Here is a 21663-nt window from a genome sequence, read left to right as displayed (position 1 = left end):
GTAACTAACTGCAAATGCTCATTCCAGGAGCGGAAGGTCTTTCTGGCTTTCCCTTCAGACGGAAATGACCCCGACCTTTCTGTTTGCTGAGAACAGTGCTCTGCAGTTAGTTACTGCAGAGGATCCCTCCGATTAACCAGAAGCCTCTTCTATGCTCACGCCTGTCTTATGGCCTGCAAAAGAGAAGGGCCAAAGAGAGCTCAGCAGCAGGATTGCTTTTCTCACGGGGTCGTGTCCTCCTCCTTTTGACACTGCGTCCCCGGCGCCCAATGTGCTCGTACAGCCTGTGAGCGCTCTGTATTTCGGACCACTGAGCAGACTTCAGTGCCCTGACCCGGAGGGCGTAGCGGTACCTCCGAGCATGGGACCCTGTTCCTCTCGTTGCTCCAGCAAGAGAGGGCCTAGACCTGGGCATCCTGAGTTTTAGTGGGGCTGTTGGGCACATGTGAGTCTGACAGCTTGGGGTCTTCTCTGTCTCTGTGGACTTGATCACAAGGAGGCAAGTAGAGCGCATTCTGCTGCAGAAGGAGGTGCGCCACTTGGAAGCACAAGATGCAGAACCAGCTCCTCCTGCGCTCCTGCCAACGCACCCTGTTGTGTCTTTGCAGGCAGCTACCGGCCATCCAGGGGAGGTCCTTGAAGGAAAAGGAGGAGAAAGAGAAACTAATTCCTCCGGTCAAACCCAGAACAGTAGACTTCGTTGCCAGAACTATTGAGAGGAAAGAAAAGGTACCTGACATGGGCTGCTGCAGTGAGCGTGTGGTACTGGACTGTAAAGAAGCGCCGCTCCATGCACGCCGATTCTCACAAGATCCTTCACTCTGTGCTCACGGGACCACTGACTAGTTGCTTTGGTGCTTACTTGAAGAGAGGCGGGTTACTCTGCCATTTCACTTCCATTAGCCGCATGAAACACACCCAAAGACCTTACTTGTGGATGTTTCTGTCGGCAACGTGACTGCAGGGCTTGTCTGGGATAGCCAGCTGCCAGGTGGTTTTTAGCCTGGTGGTCGCTTACCTCCCTGGTCATTACAGACAGGCTCTTTGGTGGAGCCTGCAGGAACCTGGGAGCAAACCAGCGTGGACAGAGAGGCAGAAGAGAAGGGGCAGAAGGGAGGGTAGGAATGAAAACAGCTCAGCCCTCTGCAGGGCAGACTAAGCTGCCTGCTGTTGCCTTTTGGTCTCCCTCCAGAATAAACACTCAAAGAGGAAGGAGAAGCTTCCAGAACACATCCAGAAATACTTGGCTGAAAAGGAAAAGAAGAAAACAGAGCTGGCGGAAGACCAAAAAAGTAAACGGCAAACCCCGCCAGCGACCAAAGCGAAGGCTAAGAGAGAAAAGGGGACGCCCAAAGCGAAGGCTAAGAGACAAGAGGAGACGCAGAGGAGCCAGGTACTTTGAATTCCTGCAGAAAAAGAGCACTTTCTCCTCCAGGGGGGCTGAGATTGCAAGGTACCTCTAGCACCCAAGCCGTCATAGGAGCGTTGCTGCAGCAGAGCTGGGCGGGTGACTGCTGCCTTTCCCGAGCAAGAGGGGTGACAGGGCGTTGTAGTGAAACCCTGGTGACACTCAGGCGTCACCCCAAGGGAGTGCTGAGGTCCGTCTCCTGGTTTTCCCCATCCCGCTAGCGTCCCTGCCAGAAGTGGTCAGGGGGTCTGCATGCTGGGAAGCAGCACCCTCCGGGTGCGGGGCTGTTGTATGAGAGTCTCTTCCTGCGCAGGAATCCAGTTCCTCTGAGCAATCGTCAGTCAGCCCCCCGACTAGCACGGAGACGGGGGATTCCAGCCCCGACCTCCTGGAGACGATGATGGGGGAGTGGGAAGAGGCCAGAGAAGAGCCACCCACAGTCCACGAGGATGACGCTGTCCCCCCTAAGCGGTAAGAGTGCTCCAGCTCCAGCCAAGGCCTGGGGCAGTGGGGTGGTGGTGAGCCACCGGTGGTGGGTCGAGGAAGCCAACCGCTGAGCCACGGGGCTGCACAGAGCGCCCGGGGATTTCTCCAGCCACGGGAAGGAGCTGGGTTAGAGCCCGATGGCAGGGGCCAAAGCCGGGGCTTGCAACTCCTCCTGCCTCAAAGGGGCTGTGGGGCCGAATGGGGCCACGTATGTGTGGGGCTGGGTGCGGGAAGAGGCAGGAGGGTCACGGCTGAAGGGTCAGAGAGACTTTGTCCTTGCTGTTGCAGGAGCCTTTCCCCACGGACACACCGGGCCCTGCGGGAGGTGGTGACGTGCATCCTGGGGCAGGTCGCCCGCAATGGCAGGGGGCAGAGGGATGACCAGATGGATCTGCAGGACAAGCTCAAGTGGTAAATCTCTCCAGACACGGGCAGTGCTTCCTCTCCCGCAGTGCCCTTCCTCCCGCCCCCCGCAGCACCAGGGGAGAGAGGTGCTTTCCTGGCATCGGCCTCTCGGCAGAGCTGCCTTCTGCAAGCTCCAGCTTGGGAGCCCCGGCTGGAGAGCAGTCCCCCTGTGCTCACACCACCTCCTCCCGCTGTGTGTCTGCAGCGAGCTGGCAGTGCTGCAGTGGCGTCAGTCGGGGAAAGAGGCACGCAGCAGCCAACAACTGCGGGAAGCTGCACCCCAACCTGCACCCCCTGCTAGGCCAGGGAAGAGGAGGGCAGGACCGGTACGTGGTATGGGCTCCTGGAGGGACTGTGTCGTATCCACCTGTAGAAAAGCATAGTTCTACGGATGTCATGCCTTACAAGACGCCTTGCCGTCTGCTTAGCTGAAGGCTGAAGCACTTCTCCCGAGAATTTCTCAAGAGGCAGTAGGTCGTTCTGTCCATTTAGAAGACAGCCTTCACTTCTGTCATCCCCAGAAACAGCCAAAGACTTGATTTGGTGGTGTTTGTAATGGCGACGGCACTGCCAGGCTTGTCTGGGATCGCAAGCAGCTGGGTTGCTTTCAGCCCCATGGTCACTTGGCTCAGGGGTCATTGCAGAAAGGCTCTGTGGTCAGGCCTGTGAGGACTGCGAGCAAAGCAGGGCTGACGGAGAGGCTGAAAAGAAGGGGCAGGAGGGAGGGGGAGACCTAAAATCCCCGCAGCCCTCCGCCGGGGAGACTAACACTGCCTGCTGCTGCATTGCCATGGCCCTGCAGGCACAGCCCCGCGTGTGCACGGAGGAGGAACGACGCAAGCTCTGGGACTCCTTGCGCAAGAAGTACCAGCAGAAGGCAAGGGCAAAAGTGGCACCCCCGAAGGCTTGGAAAGAAGAGCGAGAGCAATGGGAGGCCCAGGTACTGCAGGCAGTGAAAAACAATTAGGAAAGGAGCATTCCTCTCCTGCGGGGGGGCCAAGGTGGGAAGGTCCCTGAGCCCTAGGAGCGTGGGGGCTGACTGTCCTGTGTGGGGCCGTACCAGCTCGAGGCACCTTCTCTGCTGCCCAGCAACATCTCCCGTGCTCACCCCTCTCTCTCTGTGCAGGGCTCCTGCATTCGTGACACTCCAGAGTGGTGGGGAGAGGGCAGAAAAGAGCCATCCGTGGAGGATGAGGAGAGCCCAGAGGACAAGTTGAGTCTTTGCCTTTCAGGGTCCTCACCTCTGAAAAGGTGAGTGTGGGCCAGCTTCAGGCCAGACCTGGGCCAGCTGGGGGCTGGTGACCCAGCTGTGGGTGGGGGAAGCAAATCCCAGAGCCTCGGGGCTGGATACAGACAGCATCCTCTCCTTTCTTGTGCCATGGCAATGGCACGGGTCAGTCCCCGATGCCAGGTGCCGCTCTGCAGCCCCAAGCACAGCCGGCACCGAGGGGGCTGTGAGGTTGAATGGGACCATGGGGGTGGGGGCAACTGGGAGAGGGGAGAGGCAGGAGGGTCTCGGTTGAGATGTGAGACTTTGTCCTTGCTGCGGTAGGAGCCTTTCCCCATGGACCTACTGGGCTTTGCGAGGAGCAGCGACCCGCCTCCTTGAGAAGGTAGAGGGAAGAGCCCATTGCCGTGGTGGTGAGGAGTCGTCCCTCAGGTAAGGATCTCCAAACATGCCCAGTGTTTGGCCCTGGCCGGCAGTGCCCTTTCTTCCTTTGACTCCCCGCAGCCCCTGGGCAAAGAGGGTCTTTTCCTGACAGCCCTCGTGGCGTGGAGAGCAGCAGGCTGGGATTGCATTACAGGACTACGGGCCTGCTCTCTCCAGACAGAAGCAGATCCCACCACGTGTGTCCTGACTAGACTTGTAGAGTTGCTCTGCACCTCCCTGTGCATACAAGACTACAGAGCTTTGTTTTCAACTCCGCAGCTCTGGGGAGCAGATCTAGTCCACATCGGCGAGTGCCAGGAGAGCCTCTCGGGCACAGAGGCTCCTGAGAGAGATGTCCAGCAAGAGCCTCCTCCAGCATGACAAGCGCCAGTGCCGGCCAGCCAGGCTGTTATCACCAACGCTTCCTTCTGTTCAGTAAAGCCCCATCTGCAAACCACTGGGTCTGACACTGTGGGTCTTTCCTCGGTGGCTGTGAAATGTGCACTCGACAGTGGGTGAGCTTTGGTGGGGCAGGGAAAGGCCACTGCAGGGAAGAGGGCTGGAGCTTCAGTCCTGCTCCACGGGCAGCCCTCTCCCAAGGCTTTGCTGTACCGGCTTGGCTGCAGCCCTGCTCTTTGTGGCCCGTGTGCCTCCTGGTCTCTGGCAGTCTGCCCTGCTGCGGCTGCACGTCCCTGCTGAGGAGGGGATTTTCCTCGGGGGGAGAGGACAGGCAGAGGAGGAGGAGGAGGAGGAGAAGGAAGAGTAGTGCTGGGCACCCAGGGGAGCAGAGCTGCAGGGGGAAGCATCCGTGGACTCGCACAGTGGGGCGCCCAGGCCAGCGCTGTCAGGGGTACCCAGAGCTGTGCAGGCACCACCGTGTGCCGCAGGGCCAATGAAACCCCAGGCAGGAACCGTTATGGGGGAGGGCAGCTTTTCAGCTGGGTAGCTTGACTCTGCCAAAGCTCTGCTCGGGCTCCCAAGCCTTTTGTTCGACACCTCCTGGTTAGAAAGGCAGGGTGGAGCTGAGGTGAGATGGGAACACCTCCGAAAACTCCTCTCCAGACACCTGGGTTGCCACAATGCATGCAACAGGGGGCCTGAGAGCGGGCTGTGCAGTAGGAGGGAAGGCAGCTCGGAACTGCTGGCTTTTGGGCACCCTGCCTGGGCTCCGCAGGGACTCCATGCAGGCGGTGGCAGTGACGCTTCCAGAGCCCAGGCAGGCTTAACGGCGCTCCATGAGATTGGGTCAGTCTGTTAATGCTCTGCAGGCTATTTTTTCCTGAAAAGCCCTGATTTTGCGGGGACCTGACTTTGCCTACATAGAAATATACCATTTCCATTTTACACTGCTGAATTGCTGTGCCTTTCTCATGGCACCCAGGGACCTCCCAGTGCCTTGCTGTGCATCCCAGGGCCTGCCAGGGCGGGCAGCAGGCAGCCAATGGCGCCTCCTTGGGCACTGCCACCCCTGAGGAGCAGCAGGGTCTCCTGATGGGCAGGGGAGGATCAGGCACCTTTGGACATGCTGCTTCCTCCTCAGGGGCTCCCAGCACCAACCTAGAAAGCATTTCTGCACCCAACTCTCCCATTGCCCCGGCCAGGAAAGCTCTTTCCCCTGGTCCCCACTACTGAAGTGCCAGCAGGGCTGGGGAGCGGGTAGCTGGGCTGCAAGCAGAGAGAAAGGCTGGGTGAGACGCCAAGCCCCTGCCGTGCCTCGCCCCGCGCCATGTCCGATGCCCCAGTGCAGGGCTGAAGGCTGATAGCAGCCGCACAGCCTCAGCGCTGACCGTGGGGCTCCCTGAGATGAAGAAAGCTGTGGCACGGCCAGGAGCCAGCCCTCCGGTTCGTGAGGAGAGAGCCGAGAGCAGGAGACCAAGCAATGATCTCTGGTGGGCTGAGGGCAGAGCCCCTCGCTCCAGGGGAAAGGGCACCACGCTGCCCTTCGCTGCTCCAAGCCTCCTGCTTGGGCCTGGCAGGGGACACGTGCACACTGGACTCCTCTAGTGGCCTACAAAAATGTTGCTGGCCTCACAAGAGCAGCTAACACAGACCACAAACTAACACTCCCTGTCCACAGCCACCCGAGAACATCCACCTCTTTTTAAACGCACAAGTATTAATTCACCAGGATGCAGTGGAATAAAACACGGTGTCGGATGGCATGCAACGTCACCATCTCTTGATTTGGTAGGTGAAGTGGACAGCAGCAAGGAGCCCATCTGAAGGAGCAGGGCGTCACTGCTTCGCGCTGGAGAGGTGCAAAACGAAGAGACGGTCCCTGTCCGAAAGGGACTGCGGTCTCCGTACGTGCTGAGAGACTACGGGTGGATGTGCAGAGGGAGCAAGGGGCTCCTCAGAGGCCCGACACCCACAGGGTGTGGGTCGGGGTTGCAGCCCAGGGGGGACTGGTTTTTTATTTACTACTACTACTTTTTCAGCACAAAGACAACGAGCCGTGTTTCATGGGATGTTAAGTTTCCAGGCTATCCGACATGTCAAAAGCATTGCCAAAACAGTAGCTGCTCACTTAATAGTATCTACTTAGAGTAAGGCAGCAGGCTGTAAATCCAAATATAGAGCATTTAAATACAGAAATAAAGTAATTGGCAATGTATCCTCCTTTTATCCAAAACCAGATTTGGTCATAACTACAAGCCTCTCCAACTATTACACATCCCAGCTTTAAGAGCAAAAAATGACAACTCATATAGCAAGACACGCTTTTGTCTGACATCACAAAATCAAGTGCATGCTGGACCTGACACTCAGAGCCGATCTTGAGTTAGCTGTTGATCACTTAAGCTTAGTCTCGTGCTAAAGTGCTTTCATGCTGAATGGAGATACATATATTTAAGAGAGGTGAAAGGCACAGCCAGGCCTCATGAAGATTTATGACTGTAGCTCACTGGTGTTCACCGACTTTCCAGAATTGGTATCAAGATCACCTCTGCCAAACGGCAGAATAAAGACAAGTGTCTCCTCCCTATCTAGCTTAAATGCCTCTTGACTGTGTGCCAAGAACTCCAGCTGTACCTCACTTACAAGGAAGACCAAAGGCTTCAGAAGCATTTTTTTTTTTTTTGAATACACATCCATAGTCTAATTAATAGTTTGACTGCAAACTACAGAGCATGCTGAGATCTGATATACCAAAGATAACAAGCTATCAGAAAGAGACTTCAGGAATAACTGTCTAATTTGAAGTCACCCTATGCATAATTCAGGTCTGTCATCTTAAAAAGAATACCGGCATTGCATTGTGACAAGACTGTAAGGCAACTCACTGAGCTGCTAGCTTCTTGGTTTGACAGCGAAAGAAGTACAAATACCTTAGGCTTGTTTGGGTGTGCTCGCACAACGCTGGTAGATACAGGAGATCCAAAGATATCACTTGTCTTCCCACCAGGTGGATTCATGCGTGGACGAGGCTGAGCAGAACTAGAATCCTCAAAAATACCGCTTTCTTTTCCCCCTGCAAGGCAGTTGTTACATTTTTTTCTAGATGACTTAGTTTTACCACACTATATTAAAAAAATTTTAAAAAGATATGAGTTCAAAGACTTCTAGGACCCTACTGCCTAGAGACTTACTTTTGCTTGCCTGAAGATACTAGTTGAAATCCTTTGTTACAAGAATTCACTAGAGGATCTCAGATTCACCGCTGTACTTGCTGCAGCTAACTGATGACACAGCTTTAGAATAGAAGCAGTTTCCTTTCATCTTTTCCTAGACCTCAACTCGAAAAGAATTAGACTTGGATGATGTGCTAAGAAGTCTGTGAACATGTAGATCACCGAAATATTCATATATTCAGCAGTCTGAATAGATTTATTGTTCAAGCCCACTCAATTTGTAAAAATGCAACTAAAAAAGACAGACAGATCACAGTGTTCCACTTTAGGAATACGAAACCAGTTCTGTGCTGCAATTCAGAGCCCAACTGTGCTGAAGGAGGTGGCTGCTCTTACCTGGAGGGTTTGTTCTTTTTGGAATGTTTTGAGGTTCTTCTGATGCTCCAAAGATATTGGATGCCATCCGGTGTGGCCTGCTTGAAGAAGAAACTTCTTCTGTGTTCCCAAAGAGATTACTAGAACCTCCTCCAGGGGGCTTCAACACCCTACATTGCAGAATGAGAGAAGCGAGAGAGAAAAGTTTGTTTGAAATTTACAGCATTCAACGTATTTGATGTCCCCTCCCCATTCTCCCTTGTATGTTATGAATAACTACTCTGATCTGAAGTTACTTCAGGTAATTCTGCTATGTCCATGAAGTATTTACTTTTCAAGAGCTGTTCTAATAAAATATTCTCAAGTTCAGCACAAATATTGCCAGCCTCCTTTGTCAGTCAATTTGATCATTATGTTACCTACGATTACTTGGAATGGTCATAACAGTGCCACCAGAACAAATGGCCATGCTAACTGTGGTCTTCCAGAAGCAACAGGAGATTAAGACGTACAACTCTGGTTAGCCTTTTAAAAATAACCATTACAGAATCAGACTTTCTGCAAAACTGCACGCACTGACTTTGTACCTGTAACACAATTGAAACCCACTGACTTTTAGTTAAAAGCAGACATTTCATAACTACAAAAAAAAATTTGCTAGTTTCTACAGTAGCTAATATGATAACCAATGGTTGAGTTTAGAATGGAAAAGTGGAATGCCAAGAAGCCAAATTTTTAGTGGTCAAGATGGAAATCCCTTACAACCAAAGCTCTGCGCTTCGGTGTATCAAACAGATCCTCATAAAAATTGGAGGTTACAACAGAAATGGACTGACTTCTTGAAAACCTACCAGAAGTCATGCTTGTCCTTAAGTAGTAAGTCCACAGTTAATACCTATGCCTTGCTCAACAGACTTCAGGTCCTGTCCTGAAAAGGAACTGAACTACTGCGTGGGAGTAGAATCAGTGGAATTAATTGGACAATTAACAGAAAAAGCATGGGAAAGCAATGAATACCTAGGTATCAAAAATAATTTTTGCAGTTATGTCTGCTTGACCAATTACCCACAATCTTAGCAGCTGAGCAATAGTAACAGGTGAGTTATACCTCTTCTAATTTGAATACTTGGTCTGGGACCTAAACTAACCTTTACTTTTATACAGGTAAGAGTTATAAATTGCAAGATCTTTATCCCACTCCACCTGAACAGAATTCTTTGAATTAATACAACACATCCCCTCCATAGATCTGTGACAGGAGCAAGCCGTTTCAGGTTAGATATCTGCCAGGCATAAAAAGAGGTTCCTCTCGGAGCCAAGATATACGCCAATTTAACTCTAAGATTTAATTTCACAATAGCAGAGATATTTGGCTACCCTGTCAGAAAATGAGCTTTGTCAGCATTTCAGATCTCAGGATGCAGAAAGCCGTTCTATCCTCTTTGAGAGGAAGGAGGAAAAAAGTTCCTCTTTTAGTCTGGGAGTAGTTTATATAGCCAGAACCAGCCTCAGAGAGACTGTCTTTACTGGCCAATTTCAATATTTTAACCCTTAGTACAACTGTGGATTTAATGAACCCCTTTAGCTTGAGGCACTAACTAGAATTTCAGTAGACAGGACAACTGTCTCGTCCACTGCACAGGTAAGATCATATCGGAGCAGAAGGTTTATTTACAATTTAGCATCCAACAGACTACAGATCCAACTGTGCTATAGGCTTTCTACATATCTTAGAAGGTCTAAAACTGCTATAAAACAGACATCATCTAGGCAAATTATGTATTTTGGTCATTCACAATGGTCCAGAAATCATGAGGCAGTTTAAGCATTTAAACTTGGGAGATGGAAGGAAGAGAAAAGGGAACAACAACAACAAAAAAAACCCCACAAAACCACCCCAGAGGAGTTTGGGAAGGGGCTCCTGTTAAAGAAATAGGTCTGCTAGTATCCCTCATGTAATTTAAGTGATTTCTGACTTTACCCATTCTTTTCAGCTTTTTTTTTTTTAACGCATCTAGTCTTTCTTGAGTTCTAAGTATACTATCAAAGAGATTGAAAGGAAGAGAAATGTAGTTTATACGGATGGAGTTTCTTACATTACAGATTCACTCCATTTACCACGCAGGTTTTTTAACACACGCCTACAAGCGTAGGAGGGAATAACAAAATAACTACATTCAGATTTTTTTGGTTTAAGAAAAACAACCAGTCATAAGAATCAAATTAGTTCTCATTCCTGCAACTGGATTGAAGATCCATTGCAGAAAAAAATTCTAGAGAAACCCCATTTTAAGATTAAAGGTCTTGATTATTCAGTTAACAAACTTAATTAAGCATCAAAAGAAACCCACCACTGATTGCTCTTATATCGTCCTCCCATTTTCAGCTCAGTATACATACTAAGAAAACCCTACTGTTGCAATGAATAAGTCAGAGGCATCACTTGAGGTGCTTATGAGGCACTTTGAAATCAGCATAAGAGGTGACCTTTTCTGCCAGCATAGCGCAAAAGAATGTCTTGACTCTACATACACAAAGTGGATTTGCCTCCTCAATTTCAGAAACTTCTAATTGCTAGGAACCTTCCAAATATTCCATAAACTTTCAAGCGACTGCAGCACCAGGTCCATAAAATTCTAACTAATGCAAAGTCAGATAACTAAGTCATTCACAGGAATTACCAAAAATACTGAAGTACAGCAACAAGGTCTTCCAGCTTATCATAGCACAGAGGACAGGGTTTTGCATTCCTTCACTTCAGCCAAAAACTGGGGAGAATACAAAACTATTTTCTTGCCATGTAGCCTCTAGAGCATTGCTGACCTCCTTGTACTCCCATGACACTCAGTTCTAGATCAGAGTGAGATGCGCAGGTCTCCCATACCAAATAAGAAGGTAAGATTTGGCCTGTGAATCCTACCAAAGGAAAACAGCATGCTAAACTTGATAAGCCAGCGTGAGCTGCTTCAACAGAGTACAAGGAAATTCAACATACACTTTATATTAATTTTAGTTTATACTTTATAGTAATTTTAGTTTATATTGGTACTATGCCAGTTTACATAGAGATATTTTTGTGTCTTGCAGCCAGATAAGTTAGATCTTCTTTCTTCCTTTGGCAGGGGGCGGGGGGGGGGGGGGGAGGCGTTGTTTTATTCTGTTAAACAGTAATGAAAAAAACCCTTTGTTTTCTATGCAATCTAAATCTGTCTCTTCTCCCACTTCCCTCCAGTAGACTAGAAGTCTGTCAATTCATCTAGAACAGCTAAATTAAGAACCCTACCCTGTAAGTTTAAAAGCCTCTACTAATTGCTTTGTTCTCTTCTGGCAGGCTTGAAGAATTTTAATTAGTTCTTGTCATCTTTTTTTCCTACATTCTAACACACTTGAATTTGAATGCCTTTTCCTCATTAAACCTTTCAGCTGACCTACGGAAGAGGTGCGCCAAGGCTTATCCATTACTTCAAGACACTGGCTATATAAATTAAATATTTTTCTTTTTTAATTCTCCCTGAAAGTTAAACACTGAAGTCCTACTAGTTTTCAGACATTTCTAATAAAGCAGGTAAAATCGGAGAGTTGCATTATATGCCAGAGACCATCACTAAGGTAACTAGCAGAAAGCAGGTGTTAAGGTTTGGAACACCAGGCTCTCAAGCAAAGACCAGAAAGTTCCTGGGGGCACTCCTGCTGATGGATCAATACAAACTCATGGCTCATTAAATAGCTCACTCACCTTATAAACAAACAGCAAGCTTTGCTAAGTCAGTTATGCTCTTGATCTGAAAGCTCTGCAGTACTCTGCCATAAAACTGATGGGGCAGAGGGGAACACGTGTATTACATTTCCAAGATGGCTACAGTTAACATTTTCAGCTCTATACAGTAGTTGTGAAACTGCTCGTATACGAGCTGAATTGAGGATACATAAGAGCTTTATAGCATGCACCAACAGTAGAATGATACAACTCTGTCCTGCTTTGCTTTCAGAGCAACAGCAACTCTTAGACACGCAATTCCTTGTTTTATTTTGGAAAAGCAAAACTGCCTTAAAAATACAAAGTTTAATAAAATAAAACTAGGCAGTTAATTTGATTCAGCAAACTAGTTGTTCGCTGTATCACTGTACACATTAACTGGATCACTAGAGACACGTCTCACTGGACAATGATTTCAGTGGAAGCTTTCCTTTAAGATATTTTTCACATAATTTATTTCTAACAGTAACACCCCTGTATTATGAAATGCAACACATTTGTTTATAATTTCCTCACAAAGATTTTCACATTAGGAAGAGTTATTTTTTCCCACTTCCACAGCTGTTGGTGGTTGCTGCAAGGATTTTGAGTTAGGCTCAGTTTTAATTAGAGAAACTTCTACACATCAAGAACTGCAAAAGGATTTGCATTATCATCAAGTAAAGTTACCATCAAATATTAATTTTAGGGAATTAATAGAATAAGCTCTGGAAAAAGTGCCCTTAAACCAAGTACTTTTTGCTTTTGACAGCACAGGCCGTACGTCAATAGTCACCATCTCGGAGACCACTATAAAATCCAATAACGTAATGTATTGCAGTGCTGCAGTAAGCATGCTTGCTGTGCCAGTCCGTTTATATAGTTGTCTGCGTTGCTATAGATTGTTCTCAGGCACGATGAAAACACTCTGCCACAATGCCAGAGAACAAGCTGTAACACGACCACCTTTGCTTGCTGTTAACTAAAGTTATGATGATCTGCATTCCAGACTCCATCCAGAAACCAAATTTATAAGTTAAACACGGTCCAAAATTACGATGAGAAGAGAAGCTTCTCGGAGACTATACTAAGGGCAGAGCATCCTCAGGAGTCTTTTACAACCAGGTCATAGCTTAAAGCGACTGGAATAAAAGGCAAACTTAGAGCACCCTTACGCAGTTTCAAAACACTTCCTTCCTTCCCCTCCGACCACATAATTACCTCACAGATGGATTAATCACTCCAGCTCCAAGTTATTACGATATACGCCCTCGTCCAAGTATAACAATATAGTTCAACTTCATAGGGCGAAAACAAGGTAACATCTGCTTATGCTTATGCAGGCGTTTGTGTCGGATCCTCTCAACGCTTCACAGAGCGTAACCACGTCCTCCTCCTCCCTCCCTGAGGGGGTACAAACACGGGGGAAGGAGGGCCTCCACAGCGCCAGGCCTCTCCTCCCGCACGGGAATCCCCTCGGGATCCAGACGCCCTCTCCACCTCGGTAACCCCCAGCAGGAGCTCAACCCCCCTCTCGGCGGGCCGGGGCCGGGGCCGGGCGCCGAGCGCTGCAGCCCCACGGGGACCGGCCCTGCCCGCTCTCTCTCCGCGTGTCCCAGGCGTGGCCCCGAGCCCAAGGCGGCACGCACCGCCGGGAGCGCGGCGCGGCGCCGCTCCCCACACCGCCCGCTCCGCCGGCGGCGCCACCCCCCCCCGCCCCCGGGGCGCGGCAGAGGTAAACTGAGGCACGGCAGGGTCACCGGGCAGGCGGCGAGCGCCGCCGCCCTGCGCCGGCCTCCTGCCCCAGCAGCTACCGGAGGGATGGGGGGCGGCGTTCCCGCCCACCGCGGCCGAAAAGGCCCCCCCAGCACGGACCCGCTCCCCTCAGCCAGAGCCCCCCCATCTGCCTCCCGCCCCTCAGCGCCGCGCCGCAGCCGGAGCACCCGCCCTCAGCGCCGCGCCGCAGCCTCAGCCTCAGCCTCAGCCTCAGCCTGCGCCTCTCCCGCCTCTCCCTCACCCCGAACAAAGCCCCGCCGCGGGCTCTGCGCCGCCGCACGGCTCTTCCCGTTCCCCCCTTCACCCCCGCACCGCCAATCCACCCCCGCTGCGCCACCTGGAGCTGGGCTTGGCCGAGTCGGCCTCGGGGCCCTGGAACATGGTGGCGGACGACGGGCTCCACTCCACAGCCTCGCGCGCGGCGCTCCTCCTCGGCTGCCTGGACCGCAGGTAGCGCCGGCGGGCCCGCCCTGCCCCACCGTTGGTTGACCCAACTGCCCATCACGTCGAGCAGCCTATCGAGCGCAGCCCGCCCGGTCGACATCCCGCCTGTCCGGTGAGCCTCGCAGAGGGAGGGAAGCTTGAAAAGGGCCCGCGTCGTCATTCATCCGGGCCGCCTCCCATTGGTAAGACCGCGCGCCCGTCAGAGGGAACGGCAGAACCACACTGGCTGAGAGGCGGAGCGGGACGAGCGGGGGGAGGGCATTTAAAGGGCCCGGTAGGGCAGCGGCACCGCGACGGTAAGCGGCCGGCAGAGGGGTGCGGCGTCCGCAGCTGGCCTGGTCGTCTGCCCGCTGAGGGGGCGCGGCCCGGCCCGGCAGCCGCCCCTCCGCAGCCCCGGCCGCAGCCGCCCGCTCCCGAGGGCGGGCTCCGGAGCGTGTAGTCCCTTCCCCACGGACGAGCCCAGCCGGCCCTGCCTCCCGGGCGAAAAAGGCCGGCTTTTGTCCGCTGAGGGGGGGCGCCCTGTGGCAAGCGGCTGCCACGGCCCCGAGAGGGGTCGGCTCCGGTCCGCGCTTCAGTCGTGCTGCCCGGCCCCGGGGGCCTCATACGGGCATTTCACCCAAAAACGTCAAGGTAAAGCGAAACGCGGGAGGAAAACCACCATAAGGAGTAACCGCAGAGGCGACTTTATAACCTGGTGACTTCAGCACCGCGTCTGTTGGGAACCTCTGACGCTTCACCCAGCTTTGTCGGAGAGGAGAGGAGAGGGTCACACCTCAGTCTCACGAAGCGCAGCTGGTGGGGAGGCAACGTGCATACACAGCTATCGACCCCAGCGTGCAACCTGATAATAAACAATCCACCTGCTAGAATTCACCTCGGTCCCTGTCCCGGGAAACGGTGTCCGTAAATCGCTCACGGCTGAAGCAGCGCTGGGCAACTGCCACGCGAAAGCCACTGGTTTCCTGGAGAACCTGCGCTCCCAGGAGCTGGTACAGTTACACTCGAGGAGCCAACAGTTGCATGGCCGTTTTAGCCAAACGTTTTTGGTTGATAGTAACATTACAAGTTAACTTTTTCAGCTGGAGATTTTACTTAATGGCTCCACAGCTTTCCATATGCCAAGAAGTAAATTTGGAAGCAGCCGTACTGCTGCTTTTGTCTTGAAGGATTAAAAAAAACCTCAAACAAAACACCACCACACCAAAAATGTGCACTCTAACTGCAACATCTTGCTTTGCTCCATTTCTTACTTTACTAATCATTTGTTACTTCCGACTCATTCCTTCTGTTTTGACAGTGTTAAGTTTTGGTCATTAAGGGCAAAATTAGATAGTCTGTGAGAAAAGAAAGTGGTAGGATTCAGTACCAGCTTTGACATAAGGTGGGAAAGAAGTGAAGGTCTCTCTTAGCTGTGAGCCTTTGTCACAGCATGGTAGAGCTGAGAAGCTGCACGGAAAGAGCTCAAACTTGGTCACGCAGTCCAGTTTTCTCAGTACACAAGTGGTAGAGATAAGTCCTCACTCTTTGGATGGAAAGGAAGCATCAAAGAATATTACTACGCGGGTTTGTGTTGAGCTTTTTAAAACGTTCCTCATTTCTTATCATCTAGTTTTAAGAACACTCTTGCACTTTCTCAACGCGTAATTAAACTAAAGCTGCCATTGCATATTGCAGAGACCAAAATCCTAAATGTGTACCAAAAGGAATTAGTTCATGACAAAGATCACAGGATAATTCAGCTTGAAAGGAACCTCAGGACTAGAGTCTAACCTCCTGCTCAAAGCAGGGTGAGCTAGATCAGACCAGCATCCTCTGGGCTTTATTCAGTTTTGTCTTGGAAAGCTCTGAAGAGAGACACTGCACAACCTCTCTGGGCAACCTGTTCCCCTGCCTGACTGTCCTCAAGGTGAAAAAGTTTTTCTGGTAGTGGCTATATAAAACGTGATGGCCTGAATACCACCTCTACATCTAAGTTCCTGCTTATCTGAAGCTGTGAAGGAAAAAAAACAACCTAGGGGGAAAAAAAACCCAAACCAAGATATACGATACCCTTTTTATTGTACCCTTTTGCTTGGTAGTTTTTTTTGTTGGTTGGTTGGTTGGTTTTTTTCTTTCTTCCCCTTGTTACAGGTGACCATGGACAAAGAGAGGACGTTCAGGACAGACAGCCCTCTGGTTTGACCCATTTCTGACGCGCACAATTAGCGGACGCTACTGGGAATGGAAGCTGCAAAGCAAAAAAAAACCCAACCAAAACCTCTCACTGTGGTGAAAACCATGAAAATTCTGGGATGGGAGATGTCAGTGGAAGTTATGCCACTGATTTCACTGAAACTAGAATTTCACCTCGGAAGGCTTGGCCTTACGGACAAATTTTTAGACACCCCCCCAGGGGCCACTGTTATGTAAATAAAGGTTAATGGAAAAATCTGATAGGGTGTGAAGGGCAAGTAACACACTGGACATAAGTTAGACCAAGTATTAGTATGTATTTATGCACAAGAATAAAAACAGCTTTACAAGTTGAATTGGAAATTTAAACAGAGGAAGTTTAACAGCTTTTGTATATTATATTAAATAACCAAAACACCTTTTTCCAAAATTGGTAAAGAATAAATAATATAATTTACAATATGGTACAAAAAATAATCAGTAAGGACAGGCATTCTGCTTTATACATACACTATATAGGTATATTTATAATCTATAAAACAAATTCACATCTCAAACAAGCCAGAAACCTTAGATGATATGGCTTAACTATTATTAAAAGAAACAGCATTAAATTTTGCTGCCAGAACCATAAGCTCTAAAGCAGTTACCATGTTTCAGTAATTAATGATAACTTATTGCCGTAGTGCTTGCCAAGGTTTCACTTAGTTAACATTTACAACTTGCTGTGAAATTAAGAGATTCAAAGGTTTGAAAAGGTTAAAAAAAAGTGCAGTACTTTCCTTATAAATGCATCCAAAGTCTGAGTGTAAAAACCAAAATGCAACGTAATTTCCACTCTGGGATCTGCGGAGTCAGTAAATGAGATGTCTTTATAGATTAGATTTGATCCAAGCCATTTAATTCCATTTAGAAATACAAAGAGGGGTGTCAAGAAAAGGCTTAACAATGCCATATTAAAACCAATTAGTATTCCTATGCTTAGTAGATTTAGTGATAAAGGATAAATGAATTGTGTGGGTAATCAGGATGCAACACCCAGCAGAAAACCCAGTTAGCGCACACATGGGTAGATCGAACTCTTAGGATGCAGTACTGCTTTTCACCCAGACTATGATGGCAACAAAGACTGAATTTTCTGCCATTCACCTTGCTGAGCTACTCAGAACTTCCTTATTATATATAGTCACTAATCCAACACGGGGAAAGCCTAGAGCAATTAATACTAGAACTGGAGGTTGTTAGTGTCCATTTGTCCTCTCCAACCACCTTACAGTGCCCCAAGAAGCTATTAAGCTAACGAAGTCCTGTTTACCTCAAAAACAATCCTGCGTGCATTTCAGTATAACTTGCTGGAATGTTTGCTTAGGATAGGCTGACATTGTTACACATACGGATTTTGTTACTTCTGTTGGGGAAGCTGAAATAATTAAAATTGAAAGAGTTTTGTGTTCTACAAAAAATATATATATACACACACACACAAGCATACATATATATGTGTGTGTGTACATATATACATATAGTGTGTGTGTGTATATACATACCCCCACACACCTCCTACACCCACCCACCCCACCCCGATTTTTCACTTAGCAGTCTTAGGCACAAACTGATGATGATTAGTATTGTAAAGCACATCCACCTGAAATCTAGAACTGGTGGAATCAGAGGTGTGTTTAAGTGACCTTTCACATAATAAGGATAACAAATTCTGCATCAATTCAAAATTACCGCAATGATCTACGTTATTTTCACGTTTTTCCCTGATAAGACTTACTTGTCCTGAAAGGGCTTTATTATTAAACTGCAGTTTGCAAAGCATTACATTTCTGAAACCAAATTCTGTTTCATAATAACAACTTTTAAGAGGCTGATGCCAAACACATTTCTAACCACAAAATTCTGAGTGCTGAACTGACCTCTGTCATTTCCACTTTTTTTATGACTTGGCAGTCCAAGTCTACTTGCAAAGGTTCAGGATATTAACGTTTTCTGATCTCATGGCATCGTTAAAAATAGCCACTGTGCTGACTTCATTCTGCAATTCTATTATTCCCCTATGGCAACTGAATGGGCTGAGAAAGGGCAGCTTGACAGCTCCCCGTATCAGGCGGCAGAAAGTCTTCACAGATCTTCATCGATGAAGTGCTCTGCCATATGGGCGCAGCAACACTGGCACTTATTCTAGGCAACCCAAGAGTCAAAACCAGCGTCACATCCACTCCGCTACCAGCATCGATACAGAGGAAATGCTTGTCAAGCTACGTAAATACACTGTAGACCATCAGGCTGGTCTTTCAATATTCAGAAGTTTAAGAATGAGAGTTCAGATTTTTTTTTTTAATACAGTACTTGATTAGAATGTATCAACATCTCCTCCTGCATGTCCTATAATCCACAGGTACAGTAGGAGCCCTCTACTTTTGTCCTGCAAGTCCGAAGGATTTTTGGAGGTACAGCATATAGGATAATCAGCATTACTAACGTTAAGAAGCCAAAACCAAGAGGAAACAAGCTGGGAAAGGCCGAACCAAAATACAGCTCAACTCTAAGTGAAACTTAAAAGTTTTAGAGGGAATGACTCTTGAGATTAATGGGTATCCTCTCCATACCAAGGATGAATGCTGAGAACGATACACTCCTCAGCTTCATGTTTCTGACAGCCTTCAACTTTTTGTATTCTAGGTTTACATGATTTCCTGATAATTGCATCAGAATTGTCAAACAAGGCTCTGTAAGAATAATGAAAGAGGAATAATGACAGAAGGACTTAATATCCCACATGACGTGCAGTCAGAATACAAAGTTAGCCCACAGGTATTAAATTCTCCATTCTTCTAGTCATGATTGTTTTCTTGCTAGTAATACAGGTTTGCCTCCCTGTTGGGACCATCTAATTGTACTAACGCTGTTTTTACACATCCGTATGGTTCCTACGTCGGAGGAGAATGTAGCAACCTGATACGTGGGGTCTTGGAATGTCATCCAAATCTCACTACTTTTTGAGTGAAATCAGGAAGGTTGCTCTGGGCCACACAAAAGGTGCATCAGAAAACGTGTTACATTTTTCTCTTAACGACAGAAAGCATAAGGCAAACTACATAGCGGTTAAAAAAAAATCTGCAGAAAGCAGGGTAAAGTGACTGGGAAAACAGCAAATCCAATCAGTGCATCGTGAGCAAGGTTACAAGAAGAAACTCCCAGTCAAATGCCTTGTAAAAGTAGCTAAAGGCAGGTAGAACTACATCCACCAAGTATAGTGCAAGTTGGGAAAATGAACCCCTGATAATAGCCTAAGAGATGGAGAAGTTTTGTTTATTTATTAATAATATAAAGTTGAGGTTTATATAGGACTAGTCCCTTGGATAAGTTCAGAGCTACTTAAAACGGCCAAGGGACATCCTCTTACTGGAGAAGCAGACAAGTGCTTAAAAAAAAGGGGCACAATAAAGGTATTCTCCCTCGTGACCAGCAGGAAAGGAAATAGGAAAAGTCTCCTGAGTTATAAAGGTAGAATCGACGGACAACCAGCTGTAGAGAAAGTAACTTTCTATTCCTTTGAACCCGCTGGTATCAGGATCTGGGTCTTTCAAATATTGGAACACTAACATTAAATGCATAGGGATTTAGTAGATGGAGTACCAGATCCACTAGTGCCTGGGAGTGACTATAATGAAAAATGATGCCCTGAGGTACTACAGAGCACCTGGAATTCACAGAACAAGGAGGAAATAAGGAAGGACTAAGGGCTTAAGCTAGGGCTTGACACCTCTCCTCTTCATGACACAAAACAGATCTTAACAACTTTAGCATTCACATATTATTTGTTTCTATACATTACAATATTCTTTCCTATTTCCTCTCCCAGGTAAATCCTCAGTTTTTGTGAAGAAAGATGGCAATATATACAGGTTTCCAGCAAAGCCAAGACTAATTATGACAAAGCTTTCATAATGACTCCAGTAAGCTCTTTTGCAGTGTCTCCTGACTTAAAAAGCAACCGTTCTTCAGGGAAAGCAAACAAAGCACTCTCCCACTCATGGGGTGAACTGTGCAATGCGATGAAGAATCTCAAAGGTGGAGAATATGAGTGCAGTCAGGATGATGATGACTGTGACACGTGATGGGGTTTAAAAATAGAGGAAACTCCCCAAGGATCCATGCAATACTGGGAGTAGGGTGAATCAGAGCTCCCCTACAAAACAAGAAAACAGGTACGTGCCCCTGCTGGAATGGTCAAACAACAAAACATAGCCAAAGAAACAGAATGGTCTATAAAAACGAAGCATCGTAGAGTTGCAGCGCCTTTGAAGAGAGTGCAAGAAACTTCAGTTTGACTGATTGATAAAAAGAGTGCCAACTAGGACATGTCAAGATGCAAAATGGTTCCCATACCCACCCCCACCCTTCATCCTCCAAAACTTCAATGTGGATCCCAAATCATGGCATTTTGATTACTACGCAAAAAATAATTCGCGTAGGGGAGCTTCTGGCAATACCCTTCCCTGCTTGAGCTTCTTGCTTAGGCCATTCCAAAGTACAAGTCCAGGACTGTCCCATAAACCTGCCATCTTACATCGCTGATGCAGGGGACACACCATTTCCTGTAATACTACGCCATGTTTCGTTGTTCCAAGTATATTGCACATTCCAGGACTTGCAAGTACTTCTTCAGACCTTTGAAGACAATGCTTATCTTTTAGAAAGAAGCGCACAAGACAGGGACAACTGAGCCTCAGCTGCTTCTCTGCAACCTGCCCTTGCCATGATCCAGCGCTGCAAGCTCCAACTTTAGCTGAACAGTCTACACCAGCCTGCTGGTCTCATACACTCACTGTGAGAGATCCCCAATTGGGGGACCACCTCCTCCTCCATCAAACAGAATTTCCCTGCGGGTTGGCTCAGGTATTGACAGTTCCTGGGCAAGGTCATTAAAACGAGATATGTAATCTATGCTGTTCTCATTCATCATGCAAGCCAGCTGGGAATCCACCACCTAGAAAAGAGAAGAGAGAAGAGAAGAACTACATGTCAGTGGAAATTTCACAGAACCACAGAACTGTTGAGGTTGGAAGGGACACCTTGAGATCCTTTTGTCCAACCAGCCTGCTCAAGTAGGGTCAGCTAGGACAGGTTGCCCTGGACCTTGTCCAGCCAGGTGTTGAGTTATCTCCACGAATGGAGATTCCACAACCTCTCTGGTCAACTTGTTTCAGTGTTTGACCACCCTCACATTAAAAAAGTTTTCTTGTGTTCAGGTGGAATTTCATGTGGCGTGCCTAAAATGGTGCCACATCCCATTTTCTTCTGAAGGCAGTTTGTAAGATCAAGGGCTGCAACGTCACTTCAAATCCACACAAATAAATTATGATATAATCCTTTAATTAACACACGCCTTGACAGATTCTCACCACCTAGTAAGCAGAATCTTATTTCTGCCAGGAAGTGGAGCTGTGTGTGGAGTCTGAAGCTGCCAAGGGCACATTAAAACAGCATGAGCTTGCTGCAGCTTCTGGTTACAAGGTCTGTACAGAACCTCCTTACTCAAATCCAAAGGGCAACGGAGGAATGACGTTTTCCTTCCATCAGGGCAAGCCCCCACAAAGTTACAATGTACATGATGTTACACCGAGTC

At 48.3% G+C, this 21663-nt stretch overlaps 2 protein-coding genes across 2 annotated transcripts in view; both read right to left on the bottom strand.

Annotated features, from left to right (window-relative positions):
* Nucleotides 1-13790, bottom strand: part of LOC143166676 (protein cramped-like) — a 61006-nt gene extending 47216 nt beyond the window's left edge. Inside the window, exons 1-2 of the mRNA XM_076351266.1 lie at nucleotides 13722-13790; nucleotides 7919-8031 (exon numbers count right to left, since the gene is read on the bottom strand). Coding sequence (XP_076207381.1) covers nucleotides 7919-8031; nucleotides 13722-13790 — 182 coding nt within the window. The remainder of the gene's footprint in view (nucleotides 1-7918; nucleotides 8032-13721) is intronic.
* A 4166-nt stretch (nucleotides 13791-17956) lies between these two features.
* The window catches only part of LOC143166675 (protein cramped-like), a 60689-nt gene continuing 56982 nt past the window's right edge, over nucleotides 17957-21663 (bottom strand). Inside the window, exon 18 of the mRNA XM_076351265.1 lies at nucleotides 17957-21024. Coding sequence (XP_076207380.1) covers nucleotides 20860-21024 — 165 coding nt within the window. The 3' untranslated portion in view covers nucleotides 17957-20859. The remainder of the gene's footprint in view (nucleotides 21025-21663) is intronic.

Source organism: Aptenodytes patagonicus, chromosome 13, assembly GCF_965638725.1.
Source record: "Aptenodytes patagonicus chromosome 13, bAptPat1.pri.cur, whole genome shotgun sequence".
NCBI classification, from domain to species: Eukaryota; Metazoa; Chordata; class Aves; order Sphenisciformes; family Spheniscidae; genus Aptenodytes; species Aptenodytes patagonicus.
The sequence above is the reverse complement of the archived record's forward strand: the minus strand, read 5'-3'. Positions and strand labels throughout refer to the sequence as shown.